The sequence below is a fragment of the Cetorhinus maximus genome, chromosome 18 (genome assembly GCF_964194155.1).
Source record: "Cetorhinus maximus chromosome 18, sCetMax3.hap1.1, whole genome shotgun sequence".
Lineage (NCBI taxonomy): Eukaryota > Metazoa > Chordata > Chondrichthyes > Lamniformes > Cetorhinidae > Cetorhinus > Cetorhinus maximus.
This window is the reverse complement of record NC_135896.1, coordinates 94,116,414-94,138,538: the sequence shown is the minus strand read 5'-3', so window position 1 is coordinate 94,138,538 and position 22,125 is coordinate 94,116,414. Positions and strand designations below refer to the sequence as shown.

Here is a 22,125-nt window from a genome sequence, read left to right as displayed (position 1 = left end):
CCTATCCCATGTGCTTTAATTTTGCTAACCAGCCTCCTATGGGGGGCTTTATCAGAAGCCTTCTGAAAATCGAAGTGTACTACGTCCACCACCTCTCCTTTATCAATTCTGTCAGAGCTCAACAGGTTCATTAAACATGATTACCCATTCGTAAATCCACGTTGACTATGTCCAATCAGGTCATCATTATCCAAGTGTCCATTTATCACATCTTTTAATATAGATTCTAGCATTTGCCCTACTGCTGACATAAGGCTAACAGGTCTGCAGTTGCCCATTTTCTCTCCCTCTCCCTTCTTAAATAGTAGGGCGACCTTTGCAATCTTCCAATCTGCAGGAATCGTTCCAGAATCTGTAGAATTTTGGAAGATGATCACCAATGCATCCACTATACATCCACCCTCTCAACACTCTGGATGTTCTTGCTAATCTTGCTTATAATGTTTCTTTCTTTTTAAACATTTTTCAGTTCTGACGACCTGAAATGTCCAACTGTTTCTCTCTCCACTGATGCTGCCTGACTTGTTATATTTCAGCATTTTCTACTTTGAAGTCAGATAAACATATTAATTCTGTGCTTTGAAACGCAAGAGATCCATATGAAGAGTACAGCCTGTTAACCATGGGAAACAATTGGTTTGTAGAGAAAACATGGCTAAATCATAGCCCTTTCTATTATTATATTGCATTTATTGACCTCCCCACTGGGAAAGTGGTTTGTTATATTTCAATACTTAAGACATGGCAAGACCTCACTGTGATGAACTTGGGCCCACCTCAGGCTGATTTTAGGCAATTCAGTCCCATTTTCACACTCTCTCATTTATTTCCCCCACATTTATTTCAAGCAATTATTCAGCACTTTTTGAAGTCTGTAATAAATTCAAGGTCGGTCACCACCTGTGCAGAAGCATTTCATATTCCGACAACTCTTTGGTGAAAAAAAGTCTTCTGATCTCCCACGTGGTTCTTGATGCACAAATCAATCACCTTTACTTTTTTACCTCAGTTATACTTTGATAAGAAATTGTTTTCTTGATGATCATGATTAATTCTAGTCGGATACAAAAAAAAAATGATTGGCCTAACGACAGTATTGGAGAAACTATTTCTGGAATAGTTGGCGATTATGGTTTCATTAAAAAGTTTACGCCGCAGCTCCTTCTCCACCATGAAGGCTTCACAAATGGACTATTTCTTTACAGTTTCATTTAAAACTTGTTTGGGCAATTATTGCACATCAATCAATTCTACATGGCAGATAAGGCTACAACGCATTTGGACCTGGAGTGGCATCATGTATTTCTGTTTTGTGTGCCGCTGCTGAGCGGGTGGTTTGCGAAATGGATCTCATCCAGTATCTGATCAACTTCAGTCGCCATGCTTCCTACCACTCTGATGGCTGTAGGCTGACGAGATGGATCTGGTTAACCGCCAAATGCAGGAGCGATTGAGTGGCCTGTTGCTTAATGGTCAGTTGGCCAGCAATATTGGCAATGAAATAGCAGCAGTCTAGTGGCACATAATGAATTGAGTGAAGTGTGTGGTGCTTCCATCCGCTAAATGGGAGTTGTCATTGGCGCATCGAGGGTTGCCAGTACACAGTCTTGGCCCTAAATAGAGTCCAAGGTCAGGGTCACATTATGGTATCAGCAGAACAGCAGCATGATAGATTCAAAATGTAGTCTGGAGGTGCACCATTGGAGTTCAACACAGACTGGGTGTGGCCACGCTTACGGTAATACCATGGTCAAAATGGGCATGACTACCAAGGGAGGCGAAGAGCAGGAATCAGTTTGCAACATGCAGACGAGCAGCTGACATAGGCTGATGATGTTACTGCACTTCTTGTATCGGAGGTCACTGCTTCCAAACTTGGCAGTATGGTGAATCTCTGGAGAGCCTCTAACAGAAATGGTCAATTTTCAGCTAAAGTAACTGTATCATCAGCATTGCACGGATCTGTGCTAAGAGTGTCACTGATGTAAAATTTAATCAATACCCTGGCATCACGAATAATCATTCTGTCGCTAACTGCATTGAGGAGTCCCGGGCATATTATGCACACTCGATGAACATTTGACTTAGTGCAATGAGCAATCATCAATTGGTTTCCAACAAAAAACATAATTAGTAGCGTCCTTGAATAATAATTCAAACATTTGCAGATATCCTGCTGCTACATCACAGTTGTCCAGCAGCCACAATTTTGACAGAGTTGAAGGTCTTTCAAGATCAAGAAAAGCTTCGTAACACAGTCTGTTGAAATTCCTTTTTTTGCCTGAATTAAAGCCACAATGTTTCTTTCTTTTTTATAGATTTAATTCTGAGTCAATATACACTGCTTTTGAATATTGCCAATTAAACTTTCTCTTGCTTCCAATCAGTCTTTTGCTAAGCAGGTTACATTCCTGATGTAAACATACAATAATGTTCATTTTTTAAAAAAGGCAGAATGTCAGTACAGCAAATCAGAATCATAGCATGATACAGCACAGGAGGTCATTCAGCCCGTCGTGTCCATGCCGACTCTTTTAAAAGCTATCCAATTAGGCTCAGTCTCCTGCCTGTGCCCCACAAACCTGAAAATATTTACCACTCAAGTATTTATCCAATTCCGTTTTGAAAGTTATGGTTGAATCTGATTCCGCCATCTTTTTCAGGCAGTGGGTTTAAGATCATAACAATCTGCTGTGTCAAAAAATTTCTCACCTCATCTCCAGTTCTTTTGCCAATTATCTTCAATCCGCATCCTCTGCTCATCTACAATTCCGCCACTGGATACTGCTATTCATTTTTTGCGCCAAAGCCCTTCATGATTTTGATCATTTCTAATAATCCTCTCCTCCAACTTCTCTTTTCTGAGAATAACAATCCCTAGCTTTACTAGTCCCTTGATATAATTGAAGCTCCACGTGTCTGGTACTACTCTCCTCTGTACTTTCTCTAAGGACTTGGCATCTCTTTTAAAGTGTGATAAAGAAGTAAGGAACAGGAGCAGGAAGAAGTCATACAGGCCTCAAACTTGCTTAGCTATTCAATCAGATCATGTCTGATCTACTTCAACTCCATGTTCCTGCCTTATCCTCATATCTGTATCATGTCATTCAAGAGAGCTGTACTATATAGGTTCATATGTTTGATTCTACAGGGACCTTGTCTGTAGCCTGGCTATAGATGACCAGGTACCAGGAGCTTCTCCAGGGATGAGGTGAGAATCTAAGGCCAACTCAAGTCTATGCACTTAAGTCTCCTGAAGTATAATGTTCAGCTTTCTGGCAATGTCAAGTAATTTATGTATAAATAAGCAGATTGTAATAATTATCTGGAATCAAGTACAATCCTCTAGCAAATTAACATTGCATACAGTTTTCTTCAATAGAATTACAAACTGCATGTGTTACTAAATATGTTTTAGCTGACTGTTTAACACAGTTAAAGAGCTATTTTTGCACTATAACAAACAGCTGAGGTGGAGTATTCTTCTCCAAATTTTTAAGATACTGGTGTAAAAACAGAAATAACAGCACACTGCTAAAAATACCTAGAGATTGCAACTAGAATTAGCAAGCTGTAAAATGCAGTAGCTATTTTGGTTTTATGCATTAATCAATTGTTAAGAACGTTAAATGTCTCAAAGATTAAAATGATTACCTACTCATGTAGGTACACAATCAAAGGTGGTAATCGGCTGAAGTTCTTAATTTGTTGTGGCATTATGGAGTGCTGTTCTTTATCAGTAATGATGGGAAAGGTCAGGTTACTGCATTCTCTGTTTTCCAATGGAGAGTCATCTCTTTCAGTATCAGATTAAAATCTTTATGTACTTGAGGCCAATCACTGGGAAGATTTCTTATTAAGACTACAATGAAATGATCGATGTAAAAAATAAAAGCTCTACTGTGGCAGAAGAGCTCTAAATCAATGCTAATCAAAATCTGTTTCAGATAACAGATTTAATCAGACATCTCCATTTTTCTTGCACCATTAATCCCATTGCCAATAGAACGCGATCCAATTTATGGTTTAATTTGGGTTAATGACCATCATGCCATCAGTGGGTCACCAACTTAATCAAGACTTAAAAAGACCATTTGTAAGTTCATTTATAGGATGCACAAGGGTTAATTCTCTGAGCAATTGTGAATGGTCTTACAAATCACAGTTTTAAGAGATACCTGAGAGGAAACTCACCCAATACTTCCGTGCAGACTAACTGCCTATCTAGCCTTTGATAATTCTACTCTGAGTAAGGAAAGCCACCAAAATGCTCGCCGGAATTATCCGGCCCCTCACGCCAGCTGGATCTTCTGCCAATGTGAACTGAGATTTCAATGGCTCGCTGGCCCTGCTGCGGGGAAACCCGCCGTGGGGGGACTGTAAAATTCTGGCCCCTGTATCTTCTATTTAATCTCTCCCAAGCGATTGAGTGTCTTGTCTCTGGCTCCGCGCCTCACCAACAAATCCAAGATGGAGAATGTTAACAGGATCCAAGCCAGTTGGTGAAGCTGAAACCAGGACACAGAGCTTTTCTTTATTAAAAGAGTTTATTGACTTGTTTAGTCTCACAGCTCCCCTCAACCAATGTCCCAGCTATCCCCTACTTATACTCTTTTAGTTAGGCAAAAAAACAAATTAAACAAAAATCAATAAATGAGAGGAAATTACAGCCCCTGGTGGGGCACTGTAACAAAAATCAAAATGTCAATGTCAATGAGGTGGTGGCATAGTGGTATTGTCACTGACTAGTTTCCGGAGACTCTGGGGACCCAGGTTCGAATCCCGCCATGGCAGATGGTGAAATCTGAATTCAATAAAAATCTGGAATTCAAAATCTGATGGCGACCATGAAACCATTGCCAATTATCGTAAAAACCCATCCTGTTGTCTAATGTCCTTTAGGGAAGGGAATCTTCTGTCCTTACCTGGTCTGGCCTACAGGTGACTCCAGGCCCACGACAAGGGCAATTAGGGATGAGCAATGAATGCTGGCATAGCCAGCTAATGCCCACATCCCATGAATGAATATAAAAATAAACTTAACTAACTAAAACAAAATGTCAATCCCAGGGGTGATGGTGCAACCCCAACGCCCACCAGTCGTGGAAGGCCTCAAGTGTACCAGTGGGCACTACATGCTCCCTCTCCACGGCCACACAGCCACGAACATAGCCGTGGTAGAGGGAAGACAGTAAGTGCTCAAAGACAATTAATGCCCATCCCCTGTTTCTCTTAACCATAACAATGTCATTGACATTAATAAACCTTAACAATATAATTGATAATACATTGACGGATGCAAGTGGATCGAACCTATATGCCACCACTGTCCTTGCTGTCCACTACATTGTTCTAGATACACACTTAATGTGCCTCTCCATAAATGTATTCTTTGAAAGTAAAAAAACTGACAAATGCAATCATCTAACTTAATAGGAAGAAATGATTATGCTTCAAATCAAGGTATTAAGTGTTTAAAAATTAAAACAAAAATAATGTTCAGGTTGAGAAATGGCCTGCATCTCTCTGTTGAACATGGAAAAAGATTCTTTACAACAACAACACTGCAATGTGGCAGCACAGCCACATACAGCGTAACAGTATATTTTGTGCTATCGTCAAGATGTACATTTTGTACATAAAGTACAGTTACAAACCTCAATAACTAGTCATGGAGAACCATGTACTTTCAAACTATTATTTTGTAGCCCCCTGAGGATTGCAATATAGACCCATTACATAAAACTCCAAAAATGTATAATGCAATTGTCTAATTTATGGTTAAAAGTTAAAACTCGAAATTGGATAATGCAATTAAACACATTGCTGCTGACTGATTTGCATACTCCATCATTCAAAGTGAACTACCCTTCCCTGCGGAGGTCCTGTGGTGCAGTGGGTAGCATTCCTGTCTTTAAGACAAAAACTCCGGGTTCAAGCCTCACTCCAGAACCTGATGGAAGGTGTGTTCATAACGTGACCAAACAGGTTGAATATCAACCTGCAAATCCTTCTAGCACATGCTGAAGGCAGGTGGTAAGAGTGGGAGAGATTCCTGATCAACCATGTGATGGAAAGAACATTGGAGCCTCTACCATCACTGTCCATAGCTCCAAGCGACAACATGCATGTAAAAATGCACGTTGCCACAGCAACTTGGAATCCCAGAGTGAACTGCAACATGCCACCACCACTTCCCAACGCATATTTCTTTACATTTTTGACATTGAATTATATTTTCCCCCACCTTCCCATCCTTTTGACTAATCCATTCACTCCCACAATTTTGCACAACATAAGTCACAATCCATTTGCCATAACATCAAGTTGGTGTCAACAGAAATTTTGCTGTTCCCTCAATTCTGATGCCAAGACTGTTTATGATGAGATTTTAAACAGTCGCTTGGTAGTTACAGAACTTGAATACTGCTGATGAGACACACAAGATACTGAAACTTTTTGTCTTGCACTCAGGACAAATGCAAGAATGCCAAATTTTGAACTATCACAACGATGTATGCTGCAGGAGAGAAGGATACTTATAACTGGTTGGCAAGTTGACTCTGATTGGCTGAGTTGTTGCCATAGAGAAAGCAACAGGGGACTATAGGCTCCCCAAGCTCCCAGATAGTTCAAAAAAATTGATGTTAGTTATGATTTTACAATTGGGAGCACTTCTGAATAATTCTGAGTGCGCTACAAGCTATACCAACAACTAATTTGAGATAATCAGTCAAGCTCATAACATGACTCAGTTACGCTTGCTAGAAGTGACATACGTTCATACGCAGGGACTTGATCTCTGCAAACAAAATGAATATGTTTAAGTCTTGCACCTTTTTTGAATTACCCGGGAGCTTGGGGAGCCTATAGTTCCCAGTTGCTTTCTCAATGGCAATGCCTTATCCAGAGTCAACCTGCCAACTAATCAGCACCCTTTTTTTCCGATATAAATGGTTATGATTATTTGAAATTTGGCATTCTTGCATTTGTCCTAATGAGTGCAAGTTGGAAAGCTTCAGTAACATGTTTCTCTTTCCAGCAATATTTTAAATAGTGTAGAGGAACAATGGGGCCCCCAAGTATGTAGTTACACAGGTAATTAAAGGTGGCACTGCAAGGAAATAAAGCTATAAAAAAGGGTAACTGAATCTTTGGTTTTATATCTAGAACACAAGTTCAAAGGGTTAATGCTAAAGAGAAACAGAAAATGCTGAAAGCACTCATCAAGACTGGCAAAAGGTCATTGATCTGAAAGATCAACTCTTTTTCTCTTGCCACGGATGCTGTCAGATCTGCCCGAGTATTTCGAGCATTTTCTGTTTTTATTTCATATTTCCAGCATTCACAGTGCTTTGCATTTGGGTAATGTTAAATTTGCACATGACCTTAGCATTCATGTTAATTGTTGGTCTTGGTAAGTTGAGGGAAGGGTGTTTTAAAGAAATTCAGGTTACATCCAAATGGTTATTTTTAAAAAAAAAAACATTCTGTTTAGGAAAGGAGTTGGGAAAGAAAAAAAATTCTAATAGGGTTAATCGAAGGACTGTAGGGAAACAGGAGAAAGCATTTGTAAAGAATTTGAGAGCAAGTTTGGAAGAACAGAGGTCAAAAATTAGACTGGCTGTGGGTGGTGGGGTCAAGGGAGATAAGTAAATGAGGCAGTTAACAAAGAGGTTGTGGAAGTTAGAGGTTTACCGATAAAGTTCAGAGAGACAGTCACAGGGGAAATGGCAGAGAATCATGGAAGTCATCAAGGAAGATGTGACTCGGAGATCAAGAGAGGCAAACAGTGGGCTGCAGTCCTTGGTCTGATATCTGACTACTGAGCAGGAGGGTCAAGACAGGCAGGTCAGGGTTTGTAGATAGGAGGAAAGGATGGTGGAAATACGTTAGGACCACAATCTGATTCGAAGCGGAAAGCTGGCAAATGATGGTCTGAGCCAGGCAGTGTTTGTATTAAAAATCAACTGGAGAGAAACTAAAAACTGAAGGGTCAGGAAGCCAAGTAAAAATTGAAATTTTATCATTAAAAACAAATAAGAAGTCGGGGCAAACCAGGCTGCAGCATCGCCACTGGTGGCCTTTCTATATCTGCAGTATAACAGACAGATTGGGTTTTCCAATTATAAATGTTCACACAGTCATCTTACATTCTATGACATGATAGCATTATTAAAAAACTTTGACAACAGAAAGTAAGGGTTATAAACATAAACCATGCATGACGTGCACAGCTTTTTAATAATACATCGATGCGACATAAGAGAGTCTGTCTAAAGTAGACCTCTTCGAAACACTCATCACACCTTTCCTTTGTGAGATTTTGCCCTCCAATCATCTCTTTATCCATCTCATAATTTCATGTATCATTTACCTTTGCCATTGGTCTCTTATGTGGTGCCTTATTAAATGCTTTTTAAAAAAATTGGTTTAACCCATGTATATGGTATTTCCTTTATCTACACCTTGTTAATTCTATGAAGAACTTCACATAGTCAGTCAAGTACAATCTGTCTTTAAGAAATCCATGCTGACTGGTCTTGATGAGCCCATGTTTTGTCCAAGTGTTTGTGACGTGATAATGTCAAAAGATTAGCACGACCCAGAAAATACATGAAAGCTGCTGCTTTGAAGTGTTACATTACGTAAGAGACTCACAGCAATGAACAACTTTGGCAAGTGTTTTTACTTGGCATATCTATGCTGAGACACTCACCTCTGGAGTTACATCTCTTGGAGCAAACCCAGTACCCCCAGTAGTTAAAATAAGATTCAATTCCTTATCATCGCACCATTCTATGAGAGTCTCCTGGAACAGAACACACAGTAATGCAGGTTAATGCATCAGGAATAAAAATTAGACACGAAAACAAGAATACATAAATTCTGTATACTTCCACACACACATAGGTTTACTTAGAAGCTCAAACAGGATCTGGTACCTCTGCAAATCCAAGTTTAAACACAGTCTATGGAAGGCAAACAAATTCTTTTCTCATCAGTTGTTGATGAGAAATACAATTAAGGGTTGCACAGGTTTGTCTCATGTTGTAACTCCCAGGTGTAGGTCCGTGAAACATCACTCACAGTGCAGTGCCACATTATGCCAGGTCTTCAAATACCCAGTCTGGAAATTTGGAGCTGGTTAAGTGGTTAAGTATAAGTATCGTGGACTTGTTTCTGTTTTTTTCAACTGTAATTGGGGGAAGTTGGTGACGGTGGGGTAATATCAAGTAATCCCAAGGCCCAGGCCAATGTGCTGGGGACATGAGTTCAAATCCCATCATGGCAGGTGGTAGAATTTAAATTCAATTAGTAAACCTGGGATATAAAGTTAGTCTCAGTAATGGTGACCAGGAAACTATCAATGATTGTGGTCAAAACCCATCTGATTCACTAATCTATTTAGGGAAGGAAATCTGCCAACATTCCCATGGCCTGGCCTGCATGTGACCCCAGATCCACAGCATTGTGGCTGGCTCTGAAATGGCCTAGCAAGCCACTCAGTTCAAGGGTAATTAGGGATGGACAACAAATGTTGGCTTCGTTAGCAACACCCACATCCCATGAAAGAATAAAGAAAATAGCTATTGGATGCAGATATATTATGAATAGAGATGTGCTTTAGTCTGAGATAAGTAGCCGATACAAACGGCCAACAGCGTTTTGCAAGAAACCAAGCTTCTGGTAGCTAAAACTATGCTAACTATGCTGACAGTAAATAAGGTCAGTAGTTTTTTTAAAAAAAAGTTGAATGTTTGAAGTTGCATTATACATCACAATTTCTGTACGCTCTTTAGTAATTATCATTACAATACTGCAATTCCAAATTTAAAAATAAGGGTCCCAATCACTGATCCCCAGGATAGGAGACACTTTAGGGATAAAAGAATTGATACCCAAATGGGATTGGTAGGACATTATCCCTGGATAACTCAATATATAAATTTTGTGAAGCTAGCATTCAGTTTGGATCATTCTGATTCAAATTGAACTATGTATCTTGTTAGGATGTAGCAAAAATAGAGTAAAAGACCCAACTCTGTGAAGGATTGAAATGTTAGCAGATGCTGTGAAAAAAATGATGTGCCATTTGCTCTTTATTCATGTCCGTCTTTATTTTTCAAATCTGTGATCCTACACCCGACATTCATACATCCAAGCACAATGACTGCCTTACCCCCAAGAAACCGAAAAAAACTTCCAGAGAACAGCATGCGAAAAGGAAAAGCATTATGTTGTTGTTCTGCTTGTCAGGATAAAGGAAGAAGAATGATAATATTTCTTGCTCATGGGTTTATACTATCAAGAACATTGGAATGAATGACAGTGGCCTTCTCCTATAATTGATCCACTTTCTTTTTGGTGATGTGGGCATGTGGCCAGGAGGATCATGACTTCAGCAGCACCATAGCAGTCACTTGCATTTAATCATGGACCTAACACCTTTGTCATGAAGAGACAGCTGCTGCTGCTAAACCTCAACATTGGTTGAAGAATCTGCACAGAATACCAGCGCAATGTTTCGCGCACCCCTCCGCCAGCCTGTTCCTGCTTAAGATCTGGTCCCATGTGTGTTAAAAATTAATTCCAGGGTTCCTCAGCACTTCCTGAAAAGCGGTTGAAGGATTTACCTATTAGGCAGTGATAAATCTCTGACTTTACCATTGAAACCTTAAAGTTATTTCATTCTGAACTCGAGGCATCTGCCCTCATTACAGACTTATCCAGCTGAACTCGAGCATGCTTCCAGCTTAAGATATAAATCAAAGCAGTCCACTTCAGCTCAAATGCATCTCTCTTTTCAAAAGTAGCCCTTTGTCCATTTTTCAATAACTGGGGCAGTGATGGATATGGGTTAAGTGCTTATTGAAGGTGATTACATATGGCGACATAAGATCCATGAAACATTTTTCATATTTCGCAAAGGTGACGACTTGAGTCGGAATAGATATCATGAAGGAAAAAGTGTGTCTCGTTGTGGGTTTGAAACATTTGAACCCAGGTGAAGTTTTTCTGCCGTGTACGAAGTTGAAAAACAAGAGGTTGCAGTTTCAATTTAAGGATGACAAAAGAAAAATCAGGTTAAGGACTTTTTCTTTTAAGCAGAATGGAGAAAAACGGGTGGGTGACAGAGAAACTATGGTGGGGAGTTGGGAATTGGATGGGTAGATGAGATGGAACGATAATCTACTCCTGAATTTGTTATCACCAGGACACTGCAGATCAATTTAGGTTCCAAATGAAAATGATTTATGTTAGATGCAATCACTTACCAAATGCATGCTATTAACATTACACATCAAGATACAATCTAGCTGTAACTATTAATTACTCATGACACCATTACTTATAGATTATCAGTCTGTCCGCTTGCAGAGATGGAAAATTTCTCCTGTATCCATACATAAATTCAAGCATATTCTAAAGTGTTAAGGACATGAATAAAAGAAAGGAAAAATAGAATTCCTATTAATAATTCAGTTTGAAAAGACATGCTAAATGTATGCATGTTTCACATAACTTTTATCCATTATAAATTGTTCATAACAATTACTAATAGTTTCAAACCAAAAAAATCCCATTTTTAGCAAGGCAAAATATTTGGAAATACAGACTATTTCTGCTTTCGTGTAAACATGCAAAGAAGCCTCTTGATCGTTCAATACTAACAGTGGCAAGAAGTACCTGCTGAAATACAGCAATATGAGACAATTATATCTTACAGAACTAAATGTTATAATTTTCAAAATGCTTAAAGTTCTAATTCTGAATTCACTTAAGTTTATAATTCAGTGATTTGGCCAGAAAACCTTTATAACGTTTGTGAGGCAAACTGTCAAGTACTTCGGATTGAAAGCCAATAATCTGGCAAAAAATATTACTGCTTTTGCAAACATGGAAACTCGTTTACAGTAGGTAGCTGAAGCTGAAAAGAATAATTACGACAGCTATTCTTTCACTTCTGTGGCCATTAGGATCCAGAACTGAATACTGCACATCAACTGCCGTTTACGAAGTAAAATCGTGAATCTGTGAAAGCATACCACTCAGGAGGCGGGTGGTAAAATGAAGGAATGCTCTCAGAATTAATTATTGGGAACATAAGGCTGAAATAAGGTCTAGGAAGCAGGCCATGGCTTACTGTGACAGATGTATTATTAATAAATAAGAACTAGTTTGCTTGAGAGGCCAACTTCAAAACTGGGAAGGCGAGTTCACCTCATCATTGTAGACATCAGAGATGCCCCCAATTACATGGTGTTGAGGAAGGGAAAAACAAACAAAAAATATCCACTTGTAAGGGAGGTCATAACCACCCACAAGAAACAAAGTAGTCAGATAAAAACATAACATATTCTTAGTTTGTAATGAGTCACCTTGGCTTTCTATAAGTTTATTTGTTGAGAAATAACAGTTCCTATTCACAAATGACCAAAGAAAGATTGTCAATCTTCATATGTGCCTTACTTTATTTTTCCATGCCAAAAAATGATTTAATATTTGTCAACGAAATAAAACAAAACCTTCAATTTTCCTCCACAAAGGAGACATTCCAGGTTAAGTGCAAAGTGCGGCGATTGAAGTAACTTTCATCATCCTGCTTTTATTTTGCAGTGCAAATTGCTATAACTATTTAATTCGAAAAATCACAGCAAGTTGTGCTTCCAAGATCGATATCTCATTAACAGCAAAAGTAGGAAAACTATTCTTGTTTCATCATCACAACCAAATACCATGTAATATTAAGAGACCTTGGACCAAAATTCTGCAACGATTTTGGTATTTTTATTTATCGAAGCTCAAAATTATGAGTCAGGGTAAAAGCAGTGACTGATAACACTGAACATTTCTAAATAGTGCACCAATAAAGAGAGCTGTAATTTGTAAGAGGACAGGCAGTTAATTATTGGCTTCCACTGAGCGTAGTTGGCTTGCTTACCATGAGGAATCTGAATACAAATAAAGAAGCTGTGGCCTTTAAGTGAACTTTAGAAAGCACTGCTGTAAATAAAATGTGTTTCCATAAATTACTGGACCGTTCAGCTTGTAATCCATTTATTTTGTAACCATTGTAAGATCCTGATGCTTTGCAATTCTGCGTTCACTGAGACATAAAATAATTAGCCTTTCAATTTTGGAGATCACAAACAGTCACAGGATAAGAGTTTTCGAAACGTTTCATTTAAAAAAAATATATAAAATTCAAATCTCTTTACTCCCGTAGTAACTTGGTAACTTAGGTAAAATGTAAACAAATCCCGTGATTGCAAGGCATTGCATCAGGGAAATTAATCCAAGAACACAGCATGTGAGATCGCAGACAATAATCACCTTGGCATTTTGAACTTCATTTCAGTAACATTTATGTCACAGTTTCCATTGATGACACATCTTTGGTGCCAAAAAAGCAACTGGCAGCCGAACTGGCTTGAAGCACCCACAAATTTTGCGGTGGGAGAATGCTTGAGTGTGACACAAGTCTTACATGGCTCCAATTTATCTTTTCCATCTTGCCAAGTTTCTAAGTGCATGGTAATCGGCTGCTTGGGGCCTCACTGAACAGAGAAAGAGATTATACAGCATGCCGGTCAGCGGGGAGTTAGGAGCACTAGAGTTTGGCAGCTTATGTGACATACAGATAGATCAGCTGCTCAGGAGGTATGGAATTGGGAGAGGTCCCTGAGGAACAGGCAGCAATTGGAGATCGCGACAGAAAAGGAATATAGTTCAGACAGCACACAGCAATAGAGAGGCCCATCGGGAGTAATCAGAAGCAAACAGAGAACAAGAAACATTACAACACGGGGAAAGAATAGCAGACAGCAAAATGCTGAGAAAAAGGGAGAGTAAGAAAAACAGTGTGAGAGAGAGAGAGAGAGAGACAGAAGATGAAACAGGCAGAAGAGTAATGAAGGCATGCATGAGAAAAAGGCAGAGGAATGGCTGAAATATGGGAGAAAAGGCTAAAAATTTGTCTTTGATTAAGCAAACGTCATTTCAAATTTAACTAGTTAAAGCTTGTGAGAATAGGAGCTTGAACCCAGGGAGAGGACAGAGATAGAGGGAGAAAGGAGGAAGTGGAAAAATGAGAGAGGAAATTTACTACTGAACCCCTTAAAATTGAAATCGAGATACAGCTGTATTCAGACCTTGCTAAGATTGATGATGAGGTAAGTAGATTTAATTGGAAACTTATGTATTATGGAACATAGATAAATTGAGTAGGGAAATGCAGCAGAATGCACCATTTTGTATGTGATAGTGAACCTTTGGTCATGCCTATGGTAACAGGTTCTTTTAATCCTTGACTATTAAAGTCCAGACAATCCAGAACAGCACTGGCAGTGGGCCCTCAAACATCCTCAGTGATCTTTCCTGTGCAGTTTAAGATGATCAACTGCAGATGGAAATCTATAATTCCCAGCAAAGTGGCACCATGTGCAATTAGGGGCTAAATGGAAAACTTCAGGGTGGGCACCGCACCTTTCTGCTTTCATGTACCTTCCTGCACATGGGCCAAGAGGAGCATCCAGAAGAGGCTTGGAACCCATTTAGCAGGCATTTTTTTAAAAAAATGGTCCCGCAAAAAGACTGCCATGAAGTAATGCGACTTTTTCTTGGGAAACAACAGATTTTAATATTTTGCAAAAAAAAATACAAGTAAAGTGTTAATTTTTTTTAATACAGTGTTTCTTTCCTTTGGCAGCAAAAAAACTAATTTGTTGCACGGAATTTCATAAAGGGCAAAAATAATTCTGAACTTTGGAACCGTGGCATTATGACACAGGCTGCCTGCAGCATGAAAGGTGGAATTTCTGCCTTGCTAATTTTAACAAAAATATGTAGGCAAATGTCAAACAACTTCACAGATTTATCCACAACCCTGCTTTCCTTGGGGTGGGGTGGGGGGGGCGGGTGGAGAAGTAGCATAGACAGGAACTTCAACCTTTTAGTTTGTGAGCCGTGTTGGAGCAGTTGTGGGAAACTGATCGAATTTATTTTTAAAAATGCTATTGAAACAATTATTTTTCAATATGTCGAACCAGAAATAACACTATGGGTTTAGGCTCTTCACCAGAACTTATTTAAGATTTACTTTTCGATCAGATTTAGTCTGATGTTGAAGGAGCAAATGGCACGATTGCAAATATGCAGCCACCTACTTGATGTAAAGTTATGTTCAAGTATCTAGACCAAACACACCTTGCTACTTGGGAGGATCCAGAATGCTTCCCTCTGGAGTGTGTGGACCCTAGAAGGCAAGTATTGAATCAGAATTTCCTGTAACAGGGCATTGAACACCAAGTCTTGCCTCCAATCCTCGCAACTCAAAAGAGTTTTGCCCACAGTTGTTTTTGGCTCACCCTTTAACCATGGCAGCGAGAGAAACAGGTAAACCAATGGTATGCCTCCTTATCCAGTGAGATTGAAGGATTGGGAAATAAAAACAGGGGGAGGGTGAACTGGATTGGACAAATTCAATATCAAATCAGGTACAGAAAGAGAAATAAAAGGAGGTAAAGAAAGATTGGATTAAGAGAGAGGAAAAGAGAGTAAGGAAGGAAAAATAAGAAAAAACACTTTCATTTAAACAAAATCTCTCTGAAAAATTTAAAACCTGAAGAAATGATACTCCATACTCGAAATGGTTAATTTTCAGTGCAGGAGACACTGATTGGCTATTAACAATTATTATGCTGTTAAAAGAATGCTTAGGCTTGTAATGACAAGATTTAACTTTTTGTGATGAATTTAATGGGCAATTAATGGACAGGTGGCTACAAGGCCAGGTAACAACAGCTGATATAGAGGCTGGGAATTCTGCGGTGAACAACTCACCTCCTGACTCATCAAAGCCTTTCCACCATCTACAAGGCACACGTCAGGAGTGTGATGAAACACTCTCCACTTGCCTGGATGAGTGCAGCTCCAACAACCTCAAGAAGCTTGACTCCATCCAGGGAAAAGCAGCCCGCTTGATTGGCATCCCATCCACCACCTTCAACGTTAACTCCCTACACCACTGGCACACAGCGTCAGCAGCGTGTACCATCTACAAGATCCACTGCAGCAACTCACCAAGGCTCCTTCGACAGCAACTTCCAAACTGCGAACACTCCAACCTAGAAGGACAAGGACAGCAAATGCGTGGGAACACCACCACCTGGAAGTTCCCCTCCAAGTCCCTCGCCATCCTAACTTGGAAATATATCGCCGCCGTTCCATCACTGGCGCTGGGTCAGAATCTTGGCACTCCCACCCTAACAGAACTGTAGGTGTACCTACACCTCATGGGCTGCAGCGGTTCAAGGAGGAGGCTCACCACCACCTTCTCAAGGGCAATTAGGGATGGCAATAAATGCTGGCCTAGCCAGCACACATCCTGTAACTGAATAAGTTAAAAAAAAATATAGCAATTTCCTAAAGAAAGGGGTGATGCCATTTTAGCAAAGGTAAAGATAAAGCAACTCAAACCACAACATTTGGATATTCACATTCACACTTACAGCTGCACCTCACCTGAAGTTATATAAATTACCTATAAATAATGGCAAATGCCATTAGCCTTGCTGCTATTTTGACACCAAATTCTGGACTAATATAACTTTGTACCTTTCAGTCAACTCACCTCAAACTGCTATGAGTTGCCATTATCTGTCTTTCTGTATGTCAACCTTAGCTGCAACTATCCCTGACCCAATCCCAAAGAATGGCTGATTAAATGTGTCAGGATAGTTTCCCACAAGCTTCGAAATCTTGCCAAATCCCAAGGCAGTTACTTTGGGGATTGCCGTACAATTCCAGATAAGTAGTGATTGTCCACCAAACTACCCCTTCCACCCCCTCCAATCCCACACCCCCATCTAGACAGGCTTAAGTTATCACTGGCTAGAGTATGCAAATGCGTTTTTTGGATCAGTAGCGTGCAAACTGAGTTTCAATTAGGAGCTAATGAGGTATATCCTTAAAATTGGAAGAAGGAATCGGGCTCTAAAGGTCTTAATTGGTATGTCAGAAAATATTTATAGGAGTCAGCTAATACATGCCCTTAATATCATCAGCCTGCCTAAATGTTAAGGCTGAATGATTGAGGTAGTCACATGTGCCCTACCTCGATCTCCTTAAGTCCTGAAAAGAGACAAAAGACATTCATTTATGTAATGCCTTATCACAGAAATATCTCAAAATGCTTCACATAATTAATTTTATTTTGAAATGATTGCTGCTTTGAGTAACAATCTACACCCTCAATTTCTTGTTTCAATTTGTGCGCACACTAGATATTTATTTTTGTACCCAATATAAGGATCACTTGCCCAGGCATTCTCATAGTTTGTATAAACTGAAATGTGACTATGGCCTTATGCAGAAAGTTATATGAGAGATAGTGTGCTCAGAGTGAAAAATGACTGCTGATAAATTCACTAGAAATTAATATGGTACATCCCAACTAACCTGCAAAAGTCTCTGATAGACTGTGTACCTCAGGCTGAAAACAATGAATCGGGTTTATAACGTGAAGTTAAACCAAAGCAAGGCACAGCAGTTTTCACGAGATTATAATCTTAAGAAATCTCCTGGCTTCTCTTCTAAAATAGGTCATTAAGATTGAGCAATTATCTGTAGCAATTTAAGCAAACTGCTTCCTCACTGAAATGCTACGACATGAGAAAGACAAACTTAAGGAGTCCTCCACTTGCCTCATCTTGTTTCGCAATAAGACAAAAAAAAATTTGTGCGCAACCACGGTTACAGAGAATGTTACCTACAATGAGACTTCCAATGGTACCAGAGCGGTGTCCTTTACATTTCCAGCCCTTCATTCATTTCAAGAACTACTCTGAATTGTTCAGCTTATAATTAAGCCTCATCCCTGTGGACAGACCAGTGCATCTGATGGCCTTTCAAAGGCTTTGTACAACAATATATGCAGCTTGCAAATTTGGGAACATTAGAACACACAGGGGAGGATTTCCACGAGATTGGCCTGAATTTCTGCCTTAATTTCAGGGAACAATCAGCAAAAACACTGGAGAAATTTAGTAAACATTCATTTTTGCTGCTGCTCCAGAGTTTCACTAATCGGATGCTGAAAACATAACCACAGATTGGGAGAACCCCAGGGAAGCTCCAGGAAAGAGGCTTTCACGATTTGAAACTAGGCGCATCTCCAATCCATTACACTTCATATAAGCAGCTATAAAGTGAGCAACCAGTTAATCTAGTTTAGTTGCTCATTGATGTAATGCCATTTCCAGCATTTAGATTGACAATAATTCTATTCAACCATTAATCTAGGTGTTTATGGGTATCCAATTAAGGTTTCAGACTTGAAAAGCTGAAATTCAAACATGAGCTGTTTCTTCCCTCCGAAATTCTGGACAACTAGCTTAAGTGAATTATTCTCTCTGCCAAATCCTCCGATGCAATTGAGCTTCTTTGGTATTCATCAAAAATCTCATAAATTTGAAGGTATTTCCATCTCTGCAGTATGAAGGCCAACACAAACGTGCTAGTTTGAGGTTAAAACACCAGACTATAATCGCCTTTGCTTTCAAGGTACCACGAATACATTTTTTAGATGTCACTCCCACATGTATTTTGCAGAGTAGAGCTCAAAGGATATTTTATATAACTTGATATAAGGGATATGTGGAAACATGCACAAAAATTATTCGGAAACCATTAAAGTTTACTGAAAAGGTTAATGTTGAGTAAACAAGATCAATTATGACTGTGCAAACCTCGCACGATATTTTAACCGTCACTCTTGCTATTTTTGGCAGCATTAACACAGCATTTTAAAGGTCAACCATCTCGTATATTTTTCTTTGCACGCAGTAGGACATATTCAATACCTGATCCAAACATTATCTGCAGTTACGCTGGCATAAATTACAGCAATGTTGCCCTCTTCACGAAAATTCAATAACTACTCTACTGTTAAAAAATACTGAGGAAAAAAAAATTACAAGGCAGCAAAATGTCGAAAAATACTGTCAGGATTAATATTTTAACAGAGTGGCTTCTCACAGAGGAGAGGTAAACCAGATGACATCGCAAGCACAATGATATTTATAAGCATAATTTAATTTTTTTGGTGATGCAAGCATGCTGATACAAGTCATTTCTCAAAATCTGTTTAGAATATGCAAGCAGGAGTACACGTTTCCAACCATGTAGCTGTAAGCTTGTCTTACATAGTTGCTGATCACAGCAACTCAAGACTCGTTTGGGAGTCTCAACGTGACACCTTATGCATTAAAGGGTTGCAACCTTTTTTCCCATCTTTGGGGAGGGGCTGTGTACAGGAGAGAGTAAGCAAAAATACTTAACATCAGGCCAGCACTGCTTAAATTGCGCCAACGGGGGTGAGATCACAGAACGTGAATGAATGAATGACCTGAAAGAATCAGTGGCTCCTTTCTCCCTGCCCTCCTGCCAGAGTGATGTGGCGCAACCGCAAATATCTTCCAAAAGAAGAATAATGGAAGAATATGAGTGAAAAAAGTATGTATTTAGGATAAGGTGAAAAGGAAAAAGATCCTCTTTTGTAAGCTTTAAAAATACAGAGTACACCAGTTATTTTCTTTCCATGCTACTTTCTCTATTATTCTGCTGAAATCACAGATTTTCAATTGCTTCCAATGATTAAAAACAATCTCTATTTAACACACTTCTAGTCTATTTAATTTTTTAAAAATTCATTCACGGGATGTAGGCTTCGCTGGCTGGGCCAGCAATTATTACCCATTCCTAGTTGCTCTTGAGAAGGTGGTGATGAACTGCCTTCTTGAATCTTTACACTTTGCTGCAGTTTGATCTACAGATTTTGCTCTACAAAGCTCGACTTTGCTCTACAGATCTTAATTTGTTATATGCGTATCACGTTATAAATTCAGGGATGGCACAGGTATCTTCCACCTTTGTGGAATCAGTCACCCCCCCTAAGTGGACTCTAAGATCGTTGAGTATCATCAAGCATATCTCTCCATTTTGAAAGGCCATTCTGCTAAGTCCCAGAATAGACTCACTCCAGATGAAGTCTGACAAGGCTCTGTACAACTGAAACATCATTTCTTCTCCTTTTGTGCTGTATCCTTTTACGCCTCCACAACTCCTAGTCTCTCACCATTAAAAAAAAATTCTGATTTGTTTTCCATGGATCAACAACAACAACTTACATTTATTTTTAAAAATTCATTCACGGCATGTGGGCAGCGCTGGCTGGGCCAGCATTTATTGAGAAGGTGGTGGTGAGCTGCCTTCTTGAACCGCTGCAGTCCATGTGGTGTAGGTACATTCACAGTGCTGTTAAGGAGGGAGTTCCAGGATTTTGACCCAGCGACAGTGAAGGAACGGCGATATATTTCCAAGTCAGGATGGTGAGTGACTTGCCTTTAATGCAATGAAACGTCCCCAGCACTTCACAGGAGCACATATGACACCGAGCCACATAAGGAGATATTAGGTTAGATGACCAAAAGCTTGGTCAAAGAGGTAGGTCTTAAGAAGTGTCTTAATGGAGAGGTAGAGAGGCAGCGAGGTGTAGGGAGGGAATTCCAGAACTTGGGACTGAGGAAACTGAAGGCACGGCCACCAATGGTGGGGAAATTAAAATTGAAAATTCATACGAAGCCAGAACTGGAGGAGCACAGATATCTCAGAGGGATGTGGGGCTGGAAGAGGTTACAGAATAGAGATGGGTGAGACATTGGAAGATATTTGAAAACAAGGATGAGAATTTTAAAATCAAGTTGTTGCTTGCCCAGCAGCTGATGTATGTCAGAGGGCATAGGGTGACAGGGGAACAGGACTTGCTCTGCGGGTTGAGACGTGGGCAGAAGAGTTTTGGATTACCTTAAGTGGATGATCTTGCCCTTATATTGAGCACCTTTTGCCATAGGTTCACCACTCACTTAGTTTATGCCCCTTTGTAACATTGCACAATTTAATGTGCCTCCTGATCTAGCACTATCTGCAAACTTCGCAATTCTTTCAGCCATACCATGAATAGACGTAGTGAAAAACAGAGACCCCTGTATTGGTCTGTGCCAGGCACATTCTTCTGAGCACTTGGGGCCAGAGTTGGAGGTGTTCAGTGAATATGGAGGGAGCTAATTAATTATTTATTATTTACAAACCCTGGAGAAACAGCTCAAAAGCCAAACCCATTAGCATTTCAACAATATTTTGCCTCTGTGCTTTTTTTCCCAAACAAATACATTTTGCTTCAAAACACAAGTTTTAAACACACCCCCTTTTTCCCCCCAAATCCTTTCCGTGCAAAGTCGCTCAAAAAAATCTGGAAACTTGACCATGTTATAAGCTTACAGTAATGTCTCCAATTATTTTCTCGCTGTTCCTCAGGATGATCTCCGTGTTCACCATCACAATTGGAGGAGATGGTAGCATAATGTCACTGGGCCATTGCTCTGGGGACATGGGTTCAAATCCCACCAAGGCAGCTAGTGGAATTTAAATTCCATTAATTAAATCTGGAATATAAAGCTAGTCTCAATAACGGCAACCACGACTGTTGTAAAAACTCATCCGGTTCATTAATGTCCTTTAGGGAAGGAAATCTGCCATCCCTTACCCTGTCTTGTGGCTGATGGTCAATGCAGTTGGCTCTTATCTGTCCCCTGAAATAACCTAGCAAGCCATTCAGTTCAAGGGCAACTAGGGATGAGTAACAAATGCTGGCCTTGCCAGCGATGCCCACATCCCACAAAAGAACAAAGGAAACAAATTTTAAACACAGCATTTGAAACCTGTTCTCCCCAAGCTTCAATTGTAGGAGAAAAAAATGAGATTGTTAACTCATTAACAATTTTTCTGTACTCTGCAATCATTATTCTTAGTAGAATGATGAAAGTGACCCACATTCCAAAAAGTGGCCAAATCTCTTTACAGCATGAATATTGTTCCAGGGATTTCAGAATTCTCTTCAACGGATCAGTGTGTTCAGATTCCCAAATCTGGGTGTTGGAACATGGATGAGGCTTTTTCTTGAATTGTTTAATTTGCAGCTGCCAGCGCTGGTTAGATATCAGGTGTATTGATGTACTGCAGCAACTTGTGATTAGTGGTTCAGCGTAGTCAGGGACATGAACC

At 39.7% G+C, this 22,125-nt stretch overlaps 1 protein-coding gene across 10 annotated transcripts in view; it reads right to left on the bottom strand.

Annotated features, from left to right (window-relative positions):
- LOC144693365 (gephyrin) overlaps window positions 1-22,125 on the bottom strand; it is a 447,589-nt gene that overhangs the window by 187,390 nt on the left and 238,074 nt on the right. For all 10 annotated transcript variants that reach the window (XM_078563214.1, XM_078563208.1, XM_078563215.1 and 7 more), the window contains one exon: window positions 8,720-8,812. In XM_078563214.1, coding sequence (XP_078419340.1) covers window positions 8,720-8,812 — 93 coding nt within the window. The remainder of the gene's footprint in view (window positions 1-8,719; window positions 8,813-22,125) is intronic.